Genomic DNA, 23512 nt, shown 5'->3' with positions numbered 1-23512 from the left:
CATGACTTTCTCTCCCTTTCTCTGTCTACCGTAAAGACTGCAAAAGCTGCGCCAGTTAAAATAGAAGCGCCTCGTCAGGTTTTAAATCCTAACCTTCTGTCTTGGCTGTAGGTCCAGGTCTGTATGAGACAGCTTCTGGGTTAGTGACCTCTGTTATATACTGTATAAGGCCGTATTCAGACTGTAAATAGCACTGTGAGCTGTGTGTTACTGCAGGTGAGAGGATTAAAGCCAGTTTACGGTTTGCTAAAACACTGAACAGCAGTATATAGAACTATTAGAAAGGATTTTGCAACTGTGTAAAGTTATCCATGCAGTAATAATCTGTCTGGACGATCATGAGGTAAACAGCACAACTGTGCCATTTATGTTACAAAGTAATCCTTCAGGAAGATTAAGCTAAGCTGCGTCTTTTCATTGCCCCCGCCGTGCCGACACAGCGGTCACGTTGGAAAAAAATGAGTAGTAGAGATATATTGGTTTACATCCTGCATCTTGTGCATAGTCAGGTTTGTGCCACTAAAACAACTGGTAAAGATAAGGGAAAGATCATGTTTTTGGTTAAATATTGAAAAAAAGTAAAACAGGAAAAACAAGAACACAGAAAACATCTTTCCCCTTAATCTCAACCAAGTGCTTTTAGTTGCCTCGAGTGCTTTGAGTCGCCCAACGATAACCATGAAAATAATCATTATGTTTTAGTTGCTGTGAGTGGATATTGTATTGCAAAAGCAGATATTGTAGAGGAAAATAAATGAAAAGTGTTGACAGTGGACATTTTCCAGATATGTTCAGTAGTGTATGAACATTTATGCAACCGTACAGACGTATCCATTACAAACATTTCCTCAATATGTTTATCGACATATTGAATCCAGATGGCTTCATGTTGCTTTCAAAAGTAATTGCTGTTGCGAATTACAAGAACGTAAATGTATTTTTTATGAGAATTTAGTCTGAAAAACATCCACCGGTTCAGCCAATCCAATTCAGACTTTAGTTCTGGGTAGAATTTGTATAATTACTGCAATATTTCCATTACCCGTTTTTATTTATTGCAACTTTGATGCACATTTGAAAGGTTTTTTACAATATTTTGAGCCATGTGAGAGACAAAAAACTGTACCCTCAAATTTTTATATGTATATGAGTTGTGTTCTGTAATTTGGTGGTATTCCCCTTTTTTCCTCCTTAAAGTATTCGGCCTGTTCTGCTTTCTGATTGGTTCTTCCACATGTTGCTTATTTTAGCCACCAAACCTCATGCAGGCCATCAGCTAAAATGACTTCATTTTAACCACAGCCACATAGTTTGTATATGTGTGTGTGTGTGTGTGTGTGTGTGTGTGTGTGTGTGTGTGTGTGTGTGTGTGTGTGTGTGTGCGCGTGTGCTCTCAATCATGCGTTTCCATAGATAACGGTGCCCATGATTTTTTTGTTTTCGGTACATTTCTTGTGGCTTTGGTACATGTGTGTGCATATCTTAGTCCATTTGTGCGTGAATATACAAACATGACTGTTTGTTTGTGTGTGTCTGTGTGTGGTTTGTAACTCCAGGAATAATGTAAAATGTTGGACGCCATTAAGCTGTTGGTCTGTGTGTGTTTTGGGGGATGGAGTACAGGATGGATAGAAAGAGAGTAAAAGAGAGAGACTATTTTTATCATCACTGTTTAATCATATGTATAGTTTTTCACACCATAATCTTTCAAAGTTTATTCTAATGTAACTTAGTACATTTACTCAATTACTGCATTTAAGTACAATTTTGAGGTTCCTGTATTTTACTTGAGTATTTCCACTTTGCATTTCTACTCTCTTTCTACTCTATTTCACAGCTTTAGTTACTGAAACTTTTCTTAGATGATTATTGTCCCATTTTAAATCTTTGGGCTCAGACCTTCTTAGCCTTTAAGATGCTTTTGGGAAATTTGGACCTGATTAGTATTTTATAAGTAAAATGATCCGTTTATAAAATATGCATTCTTATAAATTAGACTACCCAAGTGCTAAATGGCCTTGTATAGTGTTAAAGTTGTTATATATAACACATTTTGTCACCTTCCTAAAATAATGGTCATTTTTTGACAAAAATGATTTTTTTGCCTGAATCATCTCCTCATGATGCTGGTAAAATCGCCTACATCCTCAGTTGAACAGATCATGCGATTCTACCCTGTAGTATAATGGCCTATGTCAAGAGTGTGACTAAATCGTCATATTGCGTAGTTATTTAGTCTTTTTAGTCAGCAAAATAGCTAACCCTAACCCTAACCCTGACCCCTAACCCTAACCCTACCCTAAACCTTACCCTTACCCTAACCCTGACCCTAATCCGCTAGCTAGCATTTAGGCTCCAGAATCTGTGGCTGTTACAAATGATTACAAGGCTTCCTGTTAACTCTTTTCTGGCTTTTAAACAATATTTCATATACAGTTTTTGTCTCATTTTTTCCACATTACAGGATCTAATTAAGAAAGATCTGAATACCATATTGTAATTTAACAGCTAGAGTGTATATATGTGTATAACTAAAAAATTACAAAGAAGGATCCTCTTTACCTTTGTGTTTTTATTTAATGAAAATCTCACTTGAACATAATATTAGTAATCATAACATCATTTGATTGTAGTATTATAGTAGCCTTTTGTGCAGTGTCTGTGATGATTTTTTGTGTTTTCTGAGAAACCTGAAAGAATGAGGCCATTATTTTAGGAAAGTGACGATTTGATACTTTTACTGTTGATATTCTAAATACTTCTATACTTTGTGTTTTTTCATTGTAGTTTTTCTACTTTTACTTAAGTTAAAAGATCTTCTTCCATCACTGCTAACTATAGACTGTTAAAGGACCATAACAGTCTAAAAAAAATACACTGTGACAAAGTTCAACAAAGGTTAAAGAGTGCAGGACTCAGCAGAATGTCCCTTTTATATATGTTGAATAAAGTTTTTTGCAGACACGTCAGGAGGTCACGACCTCTGCAGCTTCTACTGCAGGTTGTTTGAGGTCACCAGCAGTTCAGCTGCTGACTAGTTTGCATGTGTGTATGCAAATGAATGGATGTCCAGGTTTGTCTTTCCGTCTTCAAAGCATCATGTTTTCTGCGTGTGTGTGTGTGTGTGTGTGTTCTCTACTATTGTACATCTCTGTGTGTAAGTAGCATGTGTGTGTGTGTTTGTGTCCACCCATGTGCATACTTGGGTTCACATATGTGCATGTTCTTATATCGCTGGTTCATGTGTGTGTGTGTGTCCAAGCTAAATGTGTCTTTGTGTTCTCTCAGCTGGCATCAATCAGTGTGGAGCCGAGCTGCTGCCAACAATGGAGCCCTTCACTGGACCCGGAGCCTTTTATCAATACACACACACACACACACTTCAGAGACCCCGGGGAGAAGGTGGTTGGGGTCGTGTGTGTTCTTGATGGGAATTAATTTAGTATGTGTGTGTGTGTGTGTGTGTGTTGCATAGTACAAATCATGCATGAGGATATCAAGAATTCACATGCTGAAAGTTCAGAGTTTTATGTGCCTGTTTCAGGTAATATTTTGTATTTTTGTGAAGATCTGTTTGAGTTTTACAGAGTCACATTTTGGGAATAGTTCAGTGTATTGTGTGTAAATTTTCAATATCATTTAACACAATATGCCAAACTGCTCAATGCATCAGAGTTTAATAAAGAACTTTGGCTTATTCAACTTAAATTGAAAAGTTTACTTATTTTAATCAGGGAATATCTGACAAAAGATTAAAAGAGCAAGAACAGAGAATACATTTTTGGAAAGGGTTAAGGTTAGAATTTAGGTCAAGCGTAGGTTTAGGGTTGGGGTTTGATCGGACATTTAGGTGCTTGTGTTTTCTCCTACTAGTTTCTTATGCTGGTAGATGTTCTTCAGAGTGAAAATGCTTTTCAGTAACACACATCTAACAAAGCCATTTCTACTGAAAACCACTCGCTCATTCTTGAGTAAATCAACATAAATACCGCATGCCTTTTTGGGGTTGCGGTGAAGATATCAGCGAGTGAAATCTGAACTCGAAGTCTAAATCTACATCCTATGTGTCTGCAGCCGTTGAACCTCTTGTGTCAAGTATAAATCCAGCTTTACACCCTGTAGTTGTGATGGTAAATGTTGTGGCATTTTGTCAATGAGCGTCCCCACAATTACAGAAATTAGAATTGAGTATGTGTGTGTGAGAAATGTGAGAATTATGTGTTCATTGATAAAAGAGTGTGTGTGTGAATGTGTGTTTCTAACTTGAAATACATGTGTGAGTGACACGGCACCTGTAGATGACCTTATCCATGACTGAAAGCCGGGGACTTTTTCGGGTCTACCACGGAAACGAGGAGAGAGAGCGAGAGGGGAAGTGAATCGGACTTTTAGTTCATTCTCATGTACCTATATGTTTTGTAGTTTCATGTTACGCAAATCAAAACGGCTTTCTTTGGCAATTGCTGCTTAACCCTGACACACACACACACACACACACACACATACACACACACACACACACACAAGCTTCACTTAAGAGTCTTCCATCTCTGTTTTTGCAGTATCAGATGGCGAAGGCTGAATCCATTTGTCAAACAAACTGCCGGCGTACGTCGGTGCTCAGGCCTGCAGATCACTCATTTATCTGAACTCACACTCGTCCATTAGTCCCAGATCTGCTTTCACCTCTTTTTTTTCTCTCTCTCTTTCTCTGTCCGTTCATCTCTCCTCCTCCTTCCTCCTTCCTCGTCTCCCGTTTCTCTCCTTCTCTTCGTCCGGCTTGTCCTTTCTTGTCGTGTCCTCGTCAGCATCGGTCTTGCTCTGTCATCACTCGTTCACGCTTCTCTCCGCTCATCTCCACTCCTCTGTGCTGTTGTAATGATGGAGAGGGATGGAGGGATTGACCCCCGGCTGAGGGTCAGAGTTCACCTGGTCCCACCACACCTCATTCATGCATTCACTTGCTCTCTGTTAAACACACTGCTGAGCTGTGTACTTAAGAAAAAAAAAAAAAAAAAACCTCCAGAAGAACTTAAGCTCCACTTGTGCTGCTTTTCCTCGTCTTCATTTCAAAGCAAGTATTCAGTTTCTGTTTGCTCCTGTCCGTGTCTCTGAACCCCGCAGTCGCTGGAAAAACACGCGATTAGGTTTATGAAAATGCTGCAGTTTCTAAGTGGAAGCCAACTAAACGTAAGGGGCGAGTGATCAGAGCTCGCCGAGGTTTTCACAACCAGCGTGAAGTGAGCAGTTTATTTGAACTCCGCTGTGTTTCGTCCTTTTAGTTAAGTTTATTTTTTCAGTTGTTAAACAAGCAAATCCACCGTATAACAGCTTGAAAACTAACAAGAGCAGTTTGTTGAGAGTCAGAATATAATCCCAAACCAAGTACCGGAAACAACTGTAAACATAAGGGATTGTAGGTAGTAGGGATGTGCAGAGATCCCAGTATTTGTATCTGTATCTGTATTTGTTGAGGCAGCAAAATTATTTGTATCTGTATTTGTATTTGAATAAAAGTGGAAAGAGGCTTAAAAATCCTGTTTTTGTTTTTATGACACTTTTAATTTTAGAAATTAAAGTGTTATAATAAGTGCTCATGAATAAACTACCTTATGAAGGAGGTCCCCACATCGGGTCTTGAACTGGAGTCTCGACTACGACTGCGCTGACTACTGAGCTAAAACTTTACTCATTGCCTCATTGCAGACAGACCTCTACCTATTTATACACCCATAACACAGAGACAGCACACCATGTAATGTGTAGGGAAGAACTTCAAAGGCGATTCTTGCTTTGCACTTTTCATTTCTTACCTATTTTTTACAACCTAACTTTGTGGAAAGGAGAAGGGGAACAACAGGTTATGGTGAGTCCGTTGGGAGCACTTTGCTTGTATCAGTAGCTCAGCTTTATCTCTGGGGAACAAATACAACAACAAATAATTTTTAAAATATTTGTATGAAACAAATATTCATATAAAATCCACTATTTGTGCTTTGCCGAATAATGTATTTGTATTGGGGCACACACCTAGTAGGTAGAAAGACAGGTATACACTTCCTCCTCATTGGAGACCAAAATATAATATGGTCTGGACTGATGATCATGTTCAACTGTTTGAAAACATTATATTTGTGCAAATGTGTAAAAAAATAATGTAAATATTTCATGAAATACCCCACTAGAAAAGTCTGTATCTTGTATCATACATGGAGGACAGCAGCTGTTGCCAGTTTGGATTCACAGCAGTTACAACTTATTGAAATGGGAACCCAAGCTCCCAAGTATTGCTGGAAGTAATATTTTTAGTCATTTCTTGTCATAGCAACGTTTTCTTTAATATACTCTGCTGTGTTACAAATCAACAGCAGACAAGAGGATTATGCTGCAGGACTGGTTTCTGTGTATCTTTTCATACAAATTGACTTGAGAGGTTTTCAGTGGAGTGTTCCTTTAAAGGATTTATTTATTTTAATAGTTTCGGCCATCACGAATCATCATCATCACCCAAAGTCGAGTATGATTTTCCTCCCGATTTGTCCTTTTTTGTCTTGACATGGCTGAAGAGGCCGACGTTGCTGCTTCTCGGTGGGGAGTATCGTCTTTTCCAGCCTGTCGGAGATCTCTTCACGAAGTGCAGCTGCTGCACAAACTCTCGTTTCTCCATGTTGCACTGTTTTGACCGATGTCTTCACAGTTGGTGGTGTCATCTTGATGTTATCTTTGCTCTGTTTCTGACCTCCAGGTGCCCGCCGACCAGCCTGCTTATAGTTGAGAGTAGAGGATCCTTTTAGGTTAAACATGACTCCAGCGTTCTTACTACATGGCCAGTGATCTGAGTTAGTGTTTAATGGTGGTGGTGATCATATGAGTAATAATAACTTGTAGAAATCATGTTGATTGCGGATGACGACATAGCAAAAGAAAAAGTGAGAAGATCAGACAGGCTGTTAACAAACCTCCACATTAGACAAACTCATTTAAATGACTAAAGCTGCAACGATTAGTAAATTAACTGATTATTTGATCAACAAAAAAAAAATTGACAACAATTTTGATTATCGAATAACTGTTTTAGTCATTTTTTAAACAAAAATACCAAACATTTGCTGGTTGCAGCTTCTCAAAGTGAGGATTTGAAGCTTTCTTTGTCATAAATGACAGTAAACTGGATATCTTTAGATTTTGGACCATTGATCAGACAAAACAAGACATATGAAGTTATCACCATAAAATTATATTGAGCATTTTACACAGTTTTTCATTTTATTTTATAGACAAAACGATTCATTGATTAATCTAGAAAATAATTGTCAGATTAATAGATAATGGAAGTAATCCAGGCTGTCCGTTGTAAACATCCATCACAGTTTACAGACTGACTTCCTGGTTCAACTTTGACCTATTGTACAATAATCCAGATCCAAGCTATTAACTACAGTGTCAGTATAACTGATAGAAATGATGAGCAGAACTATGAAAATAAGACCAATGATGTGATAAAATGGATATTTTTGTATGTGTTATGACCTTTTTGCATTCCCATTGGCAGCCCACCAAAGATCACATTACTTTAACTTTTCATCCCAGAGAGTAAAGACCAAATCAACACTGAGTTGTGGTTGTCAAGTCGTAACGTAACAGCAGCGAATACAGTGTTGAATTTTGCTCTCCAGTGACCACACATGTCTTAAAAACAACATGTTGTGATGAAGTTGTTCTGGATGAATTAAGACTTGCGTAAATGAGAGTAAATCAGCCACCTGACAGAGCAGACTGTGACAGTAATGAAGGAGCTGCAGACTCGATGCTCATAAAACTGTTTACTCAGGTTGTGCAGTTGACACTCGGAGCCTTTTGGGATAGATATGTGTTACAGAAAAAAAATGCTCTCAATCAAAAAGACCCAGATCCTCAGAGAACCAGAAGATGATTCATGATTTGTTAGATATTATACTGTATTTTCAATACAGGAATGTAGTATTTTTAGTGATAAATGCCTTGTTCTTGTAAAATAAAGCAGCATGTGTGTAATAAATCAGTGAAATGGCCTCAAGAGGGAATGTTTTCAAAAATTTTCACACTTCAATTTCATGGACACGTTTTACTTTACTGCATCTTCAGGTTTCTAAACTTTGAGTCTTACTTTGGAGAACACTTGAATTGTGTTTTATCTTGTGTTTTAATGTCTCGTAGAGCAAAATGGTACAAAAACAGAACAGCTGTCGTCCTCTTTTCTGCAAAAGGTTGACATCTCCAGGTGTTGAGCTGGAATAGCATCTTTACCTTAATGTGATGAAATTCCTGTTCAAACAGGATGTTAAATGGGGCAGAATATAGTGAAAGACCATTTTAAAGTGTATATATGTGGTATATCAGTTAAGGAGAGGAAAGGCTGTTTGATTTGATTTGATGGTTAGATTTAATGTTCATGTTTACTAATGCAGGATGTAGGACTATAGGATGCAGCACTATTTAATATTCACTGTTCTCTATGATGTTTAAGTGTCTTTAAGCTTGACGGCCATACCTTCTTTTGAAATTGAAACATGTTTGAAATTCGCAAATTGGCAAAACAATTTCACCCACTTTTACTGTGTAAAGGTCAATAATTTACTGTCGTGCTAAATTTTTAAGCCGACGTACACTAAAAGTGCTCAGAATAGTGGAGGGTTTGAACAGTTACAGTAAACACAGCGAGTGATCAAACCTCATCTGCTGAGGAGGCTGTGTGAGCTCAGTTTCCTCTGGAAGAAAAATGCCCTCCAACCATTTTGTGTCAAAAAATAATTCCCACCAAACTGAACCAGCGGCTTTTAATTTAGAGGCTGATAGAGAACATTGTTCCAACTAATTCACTTATTTGATTAAGGTATGTTCAGTAATTTGATAATGATTTAATTATATTGGAATGATGCATGAAGTGGGTTTGTGCAGGCCAACGATCCGCTGAGAAAGCAGTGAATCTTCAGCTACCTTATCACCATGGCGATAACATGATAATCCTCCCCTCCTCCCTCCTTCAGGTGATGGCGCTCGCCGAGGCGGCGGAGGAGAACCGGGCGCTGCTGGAGGAGGCGTTCGTCCGTCTGCGGAGCGCTTCGCACCTGCTGGTGCTGCTGCTGTCGCTGTGGCAGGGCCTGACCCCCGACCAGAGTGCCATACTGGAGGCCACGCTGCTCCCGCTGCTGCAGGACACACCACAGCTGGTACGAACACACACACACACACACACACACACAGTCACACAGGAGGCCATTAATATGTCATCCATCTGCAGCTTGCTCAGTAAACACAGCCCGGGCTTAAACACACACTCTGAAAACTTTTGAAATACATTAAGTACTCCTGGTCCCTGAGGAATACACACACACACACACACACACACACACACACACACACACACACACACACACACACACACACACACTCTCAGCCACTCAACACTCACCTGTCAGCTCTGCGAGAGAGTGTGTTCTATGGTACCTGTTTATGATTTAAGCATTAAAGCTGTGTGTGTGTGTGTGTGTGTGTGTGTGTGTGTGTGTGTGTGTGTGTGTGTGTGGAATAGACACACACAGATACACTCATGAGGTCAAGGTCACAATACGTCTCATGAAGGCGAACAAATGACCTATAATTGCCCTTTAATCAGACTCTGACTCGGACATGACTTTGAGCTTTGTGTGTGTGTGTGTGTGTCTGTGTGTGTGTATGTAGTGTGCGTAGCGTATATTTCTGTGTGAGTGTGTGTTGTGAATGCTGCGGGGGACTCAGCACCGTATAAACAGCCGTGTTGACAGAGCTCCTCCATTTGCTGCAGTCAGACCACGAAAGATTTCTCACCCCACAGAGACTCTGAGAGTGTGTACCGGTGTGTGTGTGTGTGTGTGTGTGTGTGTGTGTGTGTGTTAGTTTTTCCATAGCTCTGATCAATCCCCTGAACCTCTCATTACCACTAAGTCTATTTCCAGTCTCCTATGACAACCCCACGTCTTTTACAAACACACACACACACACACGCTGCGTCTTCATAAACAGCAGAACATAAAATATCTTTTACAGGACACACACACACACACACACACACACACACACACACACAGATTGTAGACAGAAATAGGTTGAGAGGGTCAGTTGATGAGTCTCAGAGGGCTGTGTATGCAAGTGCGGTTGTGTGAGTGCATATGTTATTTTAAATAGGATTAATGGCATTAAGTGAATTAGCAATAATCAGTGTCACGTCCACGACATTAAGACAAACAGAAGGTCCGAGGAGCTATTTTCAGAAATCACAACACAATCTCCAATACAGTGCTGCGACAACAAACTGGAAGAGATGGTGACGAGCACAATTTTACAACACACGCTCCAATACGGCGCTGCGACCAGGGTGCGATTTGCTGGGTGTGGGGGAGTGGGGGGAGGCGGGGGGGGTTGGTCTATATATCCCTGCCTCTGCTGAGTTATTTTTATCCCCGAGTGAGTGCAAAAATTTATCCCCCTCGTAGTGATTTATGCTGCTTCACCCGTAGACTATTTAAAATATCTAAAATGAAAATAGGCTATTAAAAAAAAAATCTAAGTGAAATGCTGCAACGTGAGAAGAGTCTTTAGCGTGACAACAGAGATGACTCTGCATCTAGGCTACGTGATGATGCAGTAAGTGGACCAGAGGTCGCCTCCTACCCTGCTCGGAGATTTGCAGAGATGTGGGTAAAGGAGGGGCGACACAGGAAAGCATAAATAGAAGACAGGAGACTGTTTTCTTACCCTGACAAGGAGTCATATACTGTAGTCTGTTTATTTTTATGATAACAGCATGTTGTCCTATTTCATGTTGTGATTATTTTCTTTTCAGTATGAATGAGATGAATTAAACAGCGACTTGCAAGAATGATATTAAGTGTATTAGCGCATCTGGGCGAGTGACGCTATCCACAGTACTGAAAGGAGCGTTGAGGGATTTAATTCTGTCACGTTAAATTAACATTTAACCTTTTGTTTTGTTGTATATGATCATATCTCCTATGTGTTTGCATGAGGAAAAGACAAGGCGTGAACTTGTGACATCACATCCCTGAGTGTGAAAATATCTCACTGCTTGATGAATTAAACTTTAAAAAATGGTTTAAAATAGTCCTGCAAATGCAGTGTTCAAGTTCTGTAACTGTTTTATTAAAGTTCATAATTATTTTTTAAATGTTACTGTAACAGCTGCAATAAATATAGCACCTTATCCTGAACAAAGCAACCCAGAGTGCTCCATGGAAATACTGAAAAACAAGATGTAAGCAAGTAGTAAGAACGTAGTAATCTATATAGGCCCACTGTGGTTCTGATTTCTCCCCCTCTGATTTTGTTACAAATTGCATCCCGACTGCAACATTGTACTCACCAAAGTAAATGCTGAAATCAGCAGGTAATAAAAGGTCAAGTTCAGTTTTTACAAACTAAAATGTCCCTTTAAATAAAAAAGTAAAATAAAAAAACCTTTGTGCAGATTTGCTGGTTTGTGCACACAAGCTTTTTTACCATAATTATCAAAAATTGTCAAAGAAAATCTCTGCATATTTTATCATATGACAGGTGCACTAGAGGAAAATTATTATCGTAATAATAATAAAAGCAAAATATAAACTTTAAATTTCCAGTGTAGCTAAAATCTCATATCAGGTCTCACATTCAAACAGTTACTCATGTCCTCAAGTGAACATTTGGGGTGTTAAGAGTGGACATGCCACCATCACACTCTACTTCTTGACCTTTGACCTCCTGTGGCCTCCGTGCAGTTGAGGTCATTCCAGGTGAGTCTCTCAGAGAGTTTTCTTTCAGTGGGATAAAGACCAGGAATGTCACGGATCAGAATAAATCCACAGAGAAGAATAGAAGGAGGACAGAGAGGAGAGATCTCCATCTCCATTTGTCATTTATTCAACCATTCATCCATTCATCTGCCAGTGTTACTGCTCCTTCATTCATTTATTCATTTATTCATCTTTAATTCTAAATATGGCATTATTTTTGAAAAACTTTTGCAGGCATCATTCGTTAATGCATTTGTTATTTCATGCAACCACTAGTTTGATGATTCTATAATCGTTTCATCTGTGATATTTTGCTTAAATTCATCCAAATGTGTGATGATGATAATTATGATGATGAGATGTAATTATCCACAGTCTTGTGGTCTGCAGGATGGTTCAGTAGCCTTTCTGGTGGGATCCCACTGTCAAGAATAACATTTTGGTAGAACTTAATCTGTAATTTGACGGTTTTGGCATAAAACTGGTCAAATCTTAAGAGACTAACCAAACAAGAAGCCATTTATATTCAAATTTGTCTTACAAAAGAATTAGAAACATGGCTTTTTTCATTGTTAATGTGCTAATCTAACTGAAAATGACCTTTAGTTTACTAGATAATTGAGAATAAGAGCATTGTTTACATATTTAACCACAAAAATTAAAATCACAAATAGCATGCAAATACGTAAGTCTGAACTATAATTTTAGTCACCAAAAATATTTTTTTGTCTCAGAAACACTGTCCGTGCTGTCTCAGCTTTGACTGTCATAAAATCATAAAATTAGTCACCTGTCAATCAAAGTAAATATAATGTTGTATTTTTACAAAGAAACATGCTGCGGTCTGCGAGTCCTTTCTTAGCTCTGAGTAGTGTCTATGGAGCTTAAACCTCAACCAATAAGAGAGTTAATGGGACAAAACCATAAGTGCTCGCTGCTGCTCACAGATCCTAATACTGCTGTCATCTGGACAGTAAAATGACTTTTCCTCTCATCCCATTAAACAGACATCAACAGACACTCTGCTGCCAGAATAAACATTGAAATATGTTACCGAACATTAAATGACCTAAGACCTATATGTCATTCATCACATTAGCCTAGATTATGTGATTATCCAGCTGAGGTACAAAGTGCAACGAATGTTAAAAATTCAAAAAATGTTGCGTCTGCTAGTCAGAAAACAAGGTTTTTTTTTTCCTTCCCAGAAACTTTGTGATTTAGACAAGAGGCGTTCTTCTGACAGTACATGTACACACTCAGAAAATCTTTATCTGAAGTTAAATAGAATGAAAATATTTAGAGTAAGATGGTGGGAAAAAGAGAGAATGAGGAGGAGAAATTCCTCCTGTCTGCACGAAAAGAAGTGGATAGAGGGAAGAGGAGGAGAGAGGAAAGGAGGAGCGGCAGAGGAAATGCATCTGTGTGGTATCTAACGAAACGTCTCATTTAGTTGCAGCCAACCAGAACACCTCCTCCTCCTCCTCCTCCTCTTCTTCTTCTTCTTGCATTCCTTCCTTTTCTCTTTTTACTTTTTTCTCTCCTCCTCCCTCTTCCTCTCTCCTCTCACTCCTTGTGCTTCTCTCTTCCTCTTTGAACCTCCTCATCCTGCTGCTTCGTCCTCCTCCACCTTGCCACCCTCCTCTTCTTCTCTCACACTCTTCATTCTCCTCACTCAGACCACTCGGCCCAGTTCAATTGGTTTTGACCCTCCGTCCAGACTTTTTTTTCTCCCCTGAAAACAGAGCTTCTCCAAGTGTGTAATTTGAAAACGCCAGCTTGACGTTATAGTGTGTACGGGGAAAACAGAGCTTTGTAGAAACACTGTCATATCGCTAACCAAACATGGTGGCAGTAACATCGTATTTCATTGTTTCTTATTGACGTTTCATCGGAAGAGGAAGAAGAAAAAACACCCCGATGGCGGACGGCTACTACTTCTCTTTCACTGAAGTTGTTGTAATCTGCACGCAATACACAAAATGTCAGGAAACAGTATACCGTTTCTTCTTCGCTGGTTTTCTGTAGCTGACTTGCTCGTCTGTCCTCCACACGCGCCTCATTTTGGCGTTTTAATGTGGACGGAGGTATTTGCATAAACAAGCTGAAACGCCTGCTGTGGATGCGTGCCGTTTTTGCACGAGAAGAGAATTTTAGGATTTAGCTGACTCACTCACTCATTAACCTCATCTGCTCTTCTTTTCTCTTTGTTTTAGTCCTCCTTCCTCTCACCACTCTTCTTCATCCTTCTTTTCTGTCACTGTATCTACCGTACTCTGTCTTCCTCCTCCCTCCTCACCCTCTCCTCCACTTTTCCTCCCCTTTCCACCTGCGTTCTTAGCTTACTTCCTGTTTCCCTCTTACTCATCTTCCGTATCTTGTTCCTGTCTTCATTATCCATCCCTCTCTCTCTTCCTCACTTTCCTCTTTCCCTCTGTTTTCTCTGTCTCTAGTTTCCCAACTCTTGTTCTTACCTCTGTCTGTTTCTCTCTCCTCTCCCCTCTGCTTCTCCTTCCCCTCCCTTCCTCCTTCCTTTTTTTTCTGAACCTCCCTCCCTTGTTCCTTCGCCCTCTCTCTCTCTCTCCCTCTTTTGTCTCTTTTTCCATCTGTCACTCAGCTCCTGAACAGAGTTGCTGACGCTGTCTGTCTGCCTGCTATTCTTGCGTGACCCCCACATTCTCTGCCCTCTGTTTACTTTACCAGAATCCATCATACAGCCGCATAGCCCGCCTCGCACCAGCTTCCTGCGCTCCTAACCAAAAAATTTCTATATGGCACCTGAAAATGTTTCTTTAGGCTTGTACCACCGCAGAATCATTTATAGGGCTGTAAAGGACATGTTTAGAAAAAGTTCCTTGCAGCACAAAGTCAAATGGTTCTTTGAGCTTCATGGTGAAATAAAGAACCATTGAGGAGAGGTGAAATGTTCAATCAGTTGAATTTCAGTGCCACATAGGTTCGTTTCTTTATTTAACCATGTGTCGTTTTAATATGAAACATGTTAGATAGATCTTTGAATCGGTTTGGCTCCATATGACTGCTACCCAACCTAAGACAACGTGACAAGAGCTCTCTCTGTACTCAGCCTGGTATACAGGAGGTTGGACAATTCTGCACTTCACAATTTATGTCCTTTGCCAACCTTCAGGGCCGGTGCTGGGAGTACTTTGCTGTACTTTTATGTAGAGATACGAAAACTAAAAGTTGTGATTGTAGGGGTTGTGGATGGGTGTGTTGCATGGAGACCTGATTTTACATCCAACACACATCTGCAATCAAAGTTAACTTTTTTATTAACTGTTAACCTACTCCTAACCTTAACCCTAACCCTAACCTTAACCTTAACCCTAACCCTAACCCTAACCTTAACCCCAACCCTAACCCTAACCCTTAACCAAATGTTTTACTTGCTTAACCCCAACTGTACCAGTCCTTCCCTAATCTTAACTTTACCACCTGCTGCCATGTGCAGATATTTTGAAATGTGTTAACTTTAAAAATTGCATTAAACATAATCTTGGGTTTGTATTGGGATTGAATGACGAAGCACCTCAATCCCGTCAGTTTTATGTTGGTGTTTGTGGCCTTTGAACTGTTTTAAGAAGGAGGAGGACCGCGCACAGACTCCCTCATCTCATCAACTTCCTCTTTTATTCAAACAGCGTTATGCTGAATCCAAGCTGAATATCGGGATTGTCATTGATCGCTCAACCAGATTTCTTCAGACCCTCTGTCCATCGTCCCATCCTTCCTCATCTCCATATGCCTCCATTGCTCCATTTCTTGGTCATTTTGTCCTCAAACTATACAGAGAATATTAACGCTATATCACACATACTTTATTGACATGGTTTTCATTCCATAATACAATATCCACCAATGAAGAACTGACACGTCTTTGATAACTGCTGCTTTCATTTTAAACAAACTTGGACATCTGAGAAAATACTACTTGAACATTAATATTTATCCAGACAGTTGGTAAATGTTTGATGTACTTTAGTTAATTAAATTTGCTCATATTTAGAATTCACTCCACTACACTTAAAATCTCACTGCATGCTATTGCTTTCCATTGAAATTACAGGTTCCTTTGTACCATATTAGGGCTTTTGATTCTCAGTAAGCAAGCATTTACAATAATTGGTCGCATTTAAAGTTGATTACACCCAGAAGTTGCACAGTGGAAGAAAGTGTAACTGTTGTACTGTATACTTAACTGTACCAAATGCAGCCTTTTGGGTATTTTTTTTTCAGTAAAAAGAATTCACTGATACGGTCAAGGGAAGTGATTGTGTGAATGATTTTTTCCCCAGAGATTTACTGTACGACATTGTTTTCACAGAGCCGTAACCCCGGCTTCTCAAATGACTTTCCCAGTCATGATGAGGATGTCAGGACTGAGAGAGATTGCCGTCTGAACCTTTACCAGTCTCCTTGGGAGTCCTCCAAGGTTGTGTGCTGGGCCCGGGAACATTTTATCCACGGCCGTTCCAGCAATGTTGCAATCACATCTGGGATTTCCCTGCTGTCGAACCTAATTTTCCTTATACAGTCTGTAGATGTCTCTATAGCTTTCACTGTATATATAAATAAAATAAATAAATAAGAGTCTTTAACCATCCATGTACATCTTCATCCAAAGTGACAATAACAGTGAAATGATGAAACTACTCAGGTGGCTCAATTAGTGAAGGAATAGACACGGTAATATCCTCCAGTACACCTATTTTTTTTAATTATGTTGTTCCAGAGAAACATATGAGTACATTAATGGAACTGAAACTTCAATTCCCAGATCATCATTAGAAGTAATTACAATAGAAAAGCAGCACAGGTTCAGTGTCTTAAGGTACATTATACCAAACATGGTGGACCAAAGCTACTGCAAGCATTTACGTGTATTTCACCTGAACCAGGTTCAAACTGTTTTATCAGTGGCGTAAAAGCAAACCACAGGATTAGATGACAAATATTAAATTTTACCATGAATTCAAAAGCTACACTACTATTTAATCCTTCTCCTGATGATGGGAACTGTCAAAGAGGCAACGTATATAAGCAATTTATATATTCCTGCATGCTCATATCGTATAGCAACCATGGTAACACATTAATGCAGGGATACCCCCTGATCAATCAGAAAGGGTTTTAATTAAAAAGTGAGTGAAACACACAGTAACTATCCCCTCGTAATATTACAGCACAAGACTCCCCGTCTTTATGTTATTGATGACATATGAGGTCTAGTTGCCATCTTGACTAATAATGCTCATAATAAATTATTTCTTTGTTAGTTCTTTAAATAAACAAACAAGGAGCACTTAAGTGTTGAATTAACCTGTTGTCAGTCACAAGAATTAGATTTTCCCTGTATTTCCATGTAACAACGTGTCTACACAGATGTTGCTTCTCCTTTTGTCTACACAGGAGGCATTCAGGCTCAATGTTGAGTGTAGGTCGTCTGTATTTCGGAAGCACTCAGAGCCCAATGCACAATCACTGTAGTGACGCACATAAGGACAAAAGACATGAACCATATGCAGGCCATGTGGACAATGTAGTGGCTCAGAAGAAGCATATCTGTTCAGTCAGATGTGTGTTATGTCTCTACATGGCATAACACTGATGATGACGACAGTCGCTGTTCTAACTGTCCAATCAATGAGTTACCTGTCAGTTCATATAAGGTTATACTTCCTTCTCTTGTTTCATTTGTAAAAAGTCTGTGTCATCTACACATGTAAGAGTGTATTGTGCCTGATTAAAATGAGATAAAATGAATCAGTAACATAAAGTCAAAGAAGCAAGACAAATTAAGTAAATACAAGTGAAAAAGTTTATTTGTAAGCATGTGAAAAGATAATACTGACTCAGGTCTTTTGAACTGGTAGTGAGTGTTCACCTGCACAGGCTTTCCCATTATTGAAACACAGGTTAATATTCACCAAGTAAAAACTCGTTGCTCTCTGAACTGGTGGGAAAACTTTACAAAGCAGTCTCTTTGTTCTTAAAACAAACCTCACCCTCAAAAACACCTTTCAACACTAAAAAAACCTCTCCCTTGACTCAGCGCGAAACGTTCAAGCGGTGAGCGTTAGATAACACAAACATCCTTTGTCTTCAGAGATCAGTGAATAACACAATCCCTCTCTTGTTGCCGGGGACGGGAAACATACTTCTCTCCTATTTCTGCACTTTGTCTTAATTTATCGCTCTGGCCGCGTTCCAAACCTTCACCGCTCCACCTTTCATTGCTTCCTTTCTTCTCGTTCGGGGAGGATGAATGTCTGCAGTTTAGGGTTAAAGACATTTAATTTTCCTCCGCAGCATGTGGAACGTATGTGTCAGAATGTGCGCGTGCACGAGCGTGCCAAGTTTCCACAGAAACCTGCAGTTATGTTGTTCCAAGTATTTGATAACCTGGTGAGGTATTGTGGTAAGAATAGGTCACCCACCTCCCATCTCTCCTCCTCCTCCTCCTCTTCCTCCTCCCGCTCCTCCTCTCTCATTTTCTCTCTGTCCTGACTCTTTTTTTTTTTTTTCCCCTCTGCTGTCTTCTTCTCTTTCCTTCGTCCTTATCTCTGCTCGTCCTCCGTCTCCTCCGCTCTTCTTATTCTCCGTCTCTAATATCTGCCTTCCTCTCTGTCATCATCTCATCTCCTTGACCTTCTACAACCCTCTCTCTCTCTCTCTCTCTCTGTCTCTCCCTGTCTCTGTCTGTGTCTCTCTGTCATCATCATTACAGGGTTGATTACCTGTCATTATGGCTCATTAGGGGCCTATCAGCATGGCGGCAGGCAGGGGGAGGAGGCGGTGTGAGGGGGGGGGATAAGGGAAAAGGGAAGGGTGGGAGGGTACCTGTCAACACTCCCCCCTCCACCTCCCTCCCTTCTCCCTCAGACTCACCCATCCAAAGTCACCCATTCATTCTGGTTACGGGTTCAGAGGTTTGTAGTAGCATGAGTTGAGACTCTGTGTGTGTGTGTGTGTGTGTGTGTGTGTCCCGCCCTTTCGATTCTACATGTTTTATTATTTTCTTGCTCTTTTATAAATGTCAAGAACATCGTTAAAGCATCAAGATTTAAAGTCAATGATTGGTCATTAAATCTTTTTCCTTTCTTTTCCTATTTGTCCCCCTCCTCTTTTCCTTTCCCCCGACCCCGTTTCCCTAGAAATTACGTCCATATGCGATGACTAAATCGCAACAGCAAAATACATTTAGCTAGAAACATAATGCCGGTTGGATTATGTTTTCTTTAAACGTAATGTTGTTAATCAACATATTTGGCGAGTTACAAAAATGTTCAATGACAAAGTAGTTCTGTCTTTCCTCCACCAAAATATCCAATCATGCAGTATAATACCCACTAGAATAACAGAAACTGCAGCAATATTAAACAGAAAAGTCAACATTTTTATTAACATTTAAGAGAAACCAGGATCTTTCACTAACTTTAACTTGACTGGGATGCAAACTTTGATCTCTAGTGTTAACGTTCTGCATCTTGTACGCCCGTCATCCACCCCAACCACCTCCCTCTGACTGCAGTGCAGCTACATAAATGTAGTGCTAATCCAGGCTGGGAATCCAGCGTAATTGGGTAAACAGTTTAGTAGTATATTAATGTAATATCTTGGAGACAGGGTTGCTTTCCTCAGATCTCTCCTCTTTATCCTCGTCTTCTATTCTAATCCTTTTCTCTCTTATGCTTATGTCTCCTTCTTTTACGTTACCTGGTATATCTCTCTCTCTCCACTGCTCCCTCCTCATCTTTTCTCCCTCTCATCTTACCCTCTTCTTCCCCACTATTCCCCTTATCCTTCCCTCTTTTCCTTCCTCTTCCTGCCCTCTAACCCCCCCCTGTTCTTTGTACAAGCTTTTTGCACCATTCATACAGAAATGTATGTTTATATTATTGACTTATAGATGCAAGGTAATAAAGGAAAGAATAAAAGAAAAACAAAAACCAAAAAACTTTCCTCCTCTCTTTCCTTTCTACCTTCATGACTGAATGAGTGAATTGTGGACATTTTAACATCTGTCTCTCGTCTCTCCCCAGGGTTGGGAGGAGAGCTGCGACGCTGCTGTCTCCCACCTCCTGCGGACCTGTCTTTCACGGAGCCCCAAGGACCAGGCCACATCTCTGGCCCAGGCTGGAGGCCCCGTACTGGGCCTCCCCCGCGACACCGACCGCCTCAAGAAGCACATCACCCTGATGTGCGATCGCATCGGCAAGGGAGGCCGCCTCACGCTAGCCTCCGAGGCAAACGTCCAGGTCCCCGCGCAGGTCCAGAACCTGGCCGCTCCCGGTAAGTCAGAGAAGGGGGGGATGAATCATACAGAATCATACAAAGACAGTTTATATCATGACATGTTCAATTAACTCTTAAAGTCATGCCAAGTGGAGTACAAGTTCACCATATTACCACCATAATACCAAAATAAAATCTTGTTCAGTTCATTCGGTACAGAATTAACTAATAGAGGATAATTCAGTTTATTCAGCTCCTAGATTGATGCTTCTCGTTAATTGCACTAATTTTTCTGAACTATATTTTATCCAGTTCAGAATCACAGCCTGGATAGATGGTTTTATCTATAGCTCATGTTACAGCTCCATTTATCTCACAGAGTTTTTCAGTTTTTTCTCTTTGTAGATAAACGCTTCCAATTAGTATTTTGTGTCAGTGTAAATGGGTTCATCTGAGGCCGACCTCACCAGAAAAACAACCGCTTCGGCCATTTGGTCAAATGCTTAAAACGATGTACGGTATGTTTGTGTTTTCCTGACATGCGGCCGCTTCTCTTATAAGGAAAAGAGGAAGTAGTCTGATGTAATTGCATGCCAGGAAGGGAGCCGGAGCTGAATGGTTGGGTTTAAAAAGCATTTCACTTTGACATCAGAAACCATGGCCGCATCCCATTTCCTGACAACAGTCAGCACTGGTTTCTTTTAGTCATGACTACTGTCTTTTTCAAGTACTGTGCAAAACATCTTTCCTCTTTAGGGAGTCCAAAACTGCCTCCCAAGGACTCACAAAACAAGAATGCTCCCTTTAAAATGTTTTACTGTATTATATTTAGAAAAAATACAATGTTTTGAGCCCAAAGTGGCTTTTCATCAAGCACAGAGGTATTAAATGACAACTATATGATCTTATTCAAGCCGTAATCAGTTTTAGTTGCCTAAACTCAATTATTAATCAGTGGCACATCAGAAAATGCTTCCATGATTCACCTTACAATATAAAGTAAAATTTTATAGTAGTATTTTGTAATTTATAATATATTTTCTTCATTTTTATAATGTATTTTACCATTAATTGCTATCCAATTTTACAGATTAAACAGCAAAAATGGTGTGGTGTAGTCAGATGAATCTGTTGCGTTTTGCTAAAGCTGTGTCTTGGTATTTATGAGTATGTGTGTGTGTGTGTGTGTGTGTGTGTGTTGTTTTACTGTGTGTTTTGGTGGACAGCCTCATATAAACTGGTCCCCTGGTGAAGATTTTAGGCTTCAGCAGGCAAAAACATGAAGCCTATTCATAGTACACTTTACAGCCAACACACAGGCTTGTATTTAAATGCATCTGTACACACACACACACACACACACACACACACACACCCTAAGAAACACTCACAGACACACACACACACACACACATGCAAAAAAACATGGCAAACAGGTTACACACTTCTGACACATATACACACCCATGCCAGATATACAGTGCAGACAAACTCATAAAAACATGAATATACACACATACAGACACACTGGCACATACAGTTGCATTTGCAAGGTAGACACACACACTATACATACACTCTTTTACACACAAACACACACACACCTTACGGATCATTTAGTCTTGGCTGAGGTTTATAGAAGTCTTTCTGACAAGATCATCAATTATGGCCTGTCTTCTCCTCCCCTCCTTCTTCCCTTCATTCCTTATCCTCATTCTTCCCTCCATCTCTCCTTCTGTGTGGGTTTCATTTTGTTGTACATGTGCAAAATATTCTAAAAACAAAGCTAAAAGAACAAGATCCCCTGTCTTTCAGTTATCGAGATGCAGCATTTAAATCTATGGTGTACATATTCCAGTTATACAGTAAACTGGGCAGGTTAAAACCATATTTCATAACATACTGTAGAGCAGAAACACTGATATTGACATTTGTGAGTTTAAGATTTCTGATTATAATATTCTCCATTTGCTGTACACTTAGCCACTTCATACCTCTTTGGCGAAAAAAGCCAAGTATAAATGCAACCAAGAAGCATCAGAGACGGCTCAAACCACCTCAGGAGGTAGATTTTCTGTTCAGACGCGTGTGACGACCCCCCTGCTGTTACTCAGCAGTGTCTGTGTGTTATCATGCCTTGTAGTTCATAGTTGGACGGTATGTTGATTAGTGCCTTCTGGTGACACCTGGGCCCTGAGCCTATCAGAAGGAGATCCTGTCATCCACGTCTTCCTTGGTTTCCCTTGGTTTTGCTGGTTCGGTTTCTCACTCCTTCTCCTCCTTTTTTCTTGAAGTCTTAAAGTCCTTAGTTCCTGTTACGTTCTGTTATGCAGTTTACAAGTCAAGTCGAGTCAAATTTATTTAAATAGCACATTTCATACGGCAACTAAACTCAATGTTTAGTCTTCTTTTAAAGGAAGACGCTGTTGTAACAGACCTGAGTTCATGTGGAAAAGAATCCAGTAGGACCATAATGGCTGAAGGCACTATGAACTGATTTAGTATTTATTCTAGGTATGGTGAGAAGACCTTTATTTGATGATCTCAAGGGTCTATCTGGCGTGTATTCGGAGAGCATGTCAACAACATAGCTTTAAAAACGATAAGAAGTATTTTACTGGGAGCCAGTGAAGAGAAATTAAAACAGGAGTGATGTGTTCACACCTTCTGGTTTTGGTTAACACTCTGGCTGCAGCGTTCTGAATTAGCTGGAATTTATTAAGTGTTTGCTTTGCCAGTCCAGCAAGGAGTCCATTACAATAGTCAAGTCGACTGGAAATGAATGCGTGAACCAACTTTTCAGAATCGGACTGTGACAGGAAAGATCTAACTTTGGATATATTTCTAAGATGATAAAAAGCAGTCTTAGAGATACTGGAAATGTGTTTTTGACATGATCATGATGGGTTAAGGTGGTTGGCAGAAACAGATATGTATAACTGTGTGTCGTCAGCGTAGGACTGATATGATATGTTGTATTGTTGAATGATGGACCCAAGTGGGAGCATATACAAACTAAACAGTAGAGGGCCAAGAATTGACCCTTGAGGGACTCCATATGGAACGCTGACTACATCTGATTCAGAGTTACCAACAGCAACAGAAAAAGATCTACCAGTAAGGTAAGAGGAAAGCCAGTTAAGCATCTACACGCTATCTCCTCTCTCATGCACACCACTGATTTAAATGATATCCACACCCCACACCTTGTTCATATTCAGTTTATCCTTTAATTAAATAAATTAATAATGAATTAATACCGCTTATACATATTGGGGGCTCGTCCACTCTGGGTTGCTGTAGAGTGTTTAGTCTACTTTGTTAGATAATGTGGCTTCAGGTAGGTTGTCGGTTTGACGCATGGTGTTGATTACACGTTGATTAAGTCATTGGGTCCAGCCGTGTGTTTGTGTTGGCCTCATGTTTTGTTTGCCAGATGTTCTGGTTTT

The 23512-nt window shown here is 39.9% G+C and overlaps 1 protein-coding gene across 2 annotated transcripts in view; it reads left to right on the top strand.

The window, feature by feature from the left end:
* The window catches only part of bbs9 (Bardet-Biedl syndrome 9), a 195321-nt gene that overhangs the window by 93045 nt on the left and 78764 nt on the right, over positions 1-23512 (top strand). For both annotated transcript variants that reach the window (XM_042425159.1, XM_042425160.1), the window contains exons 19-20: positions 9027-9209; positions 19871-20120. In XM_042425159.1, coding sequence (XP_042281093.1) covers positions 9027-9209; positions 19871-20120 — 433 coding nt within the window. The remainder of the gene's footprint in view (positions 1-9026; positions 9210-19870; positions 20121-23512) is intronic.

This window comes from Thunnus maccoyii, chromosome 10 (genome assembly GCF_910596095.1).
Source record: "Thunnus maccoyii chromosome 10, fThuMac1.1, whole genome shotgun sequence".
NCBI classification, from domain to species: domain Eukaryota; kingdom Metazoa; phylum Chordata; class Actinopteri; order Scombriformes; family Scombridae; genus Thunnus; species Thunnus maccoyii.
The sequence above is the reverse complement of the archived record's forward strand: the minus strand, read 5'-3'. Positions and strand labels throughout refer to the sequence as shown.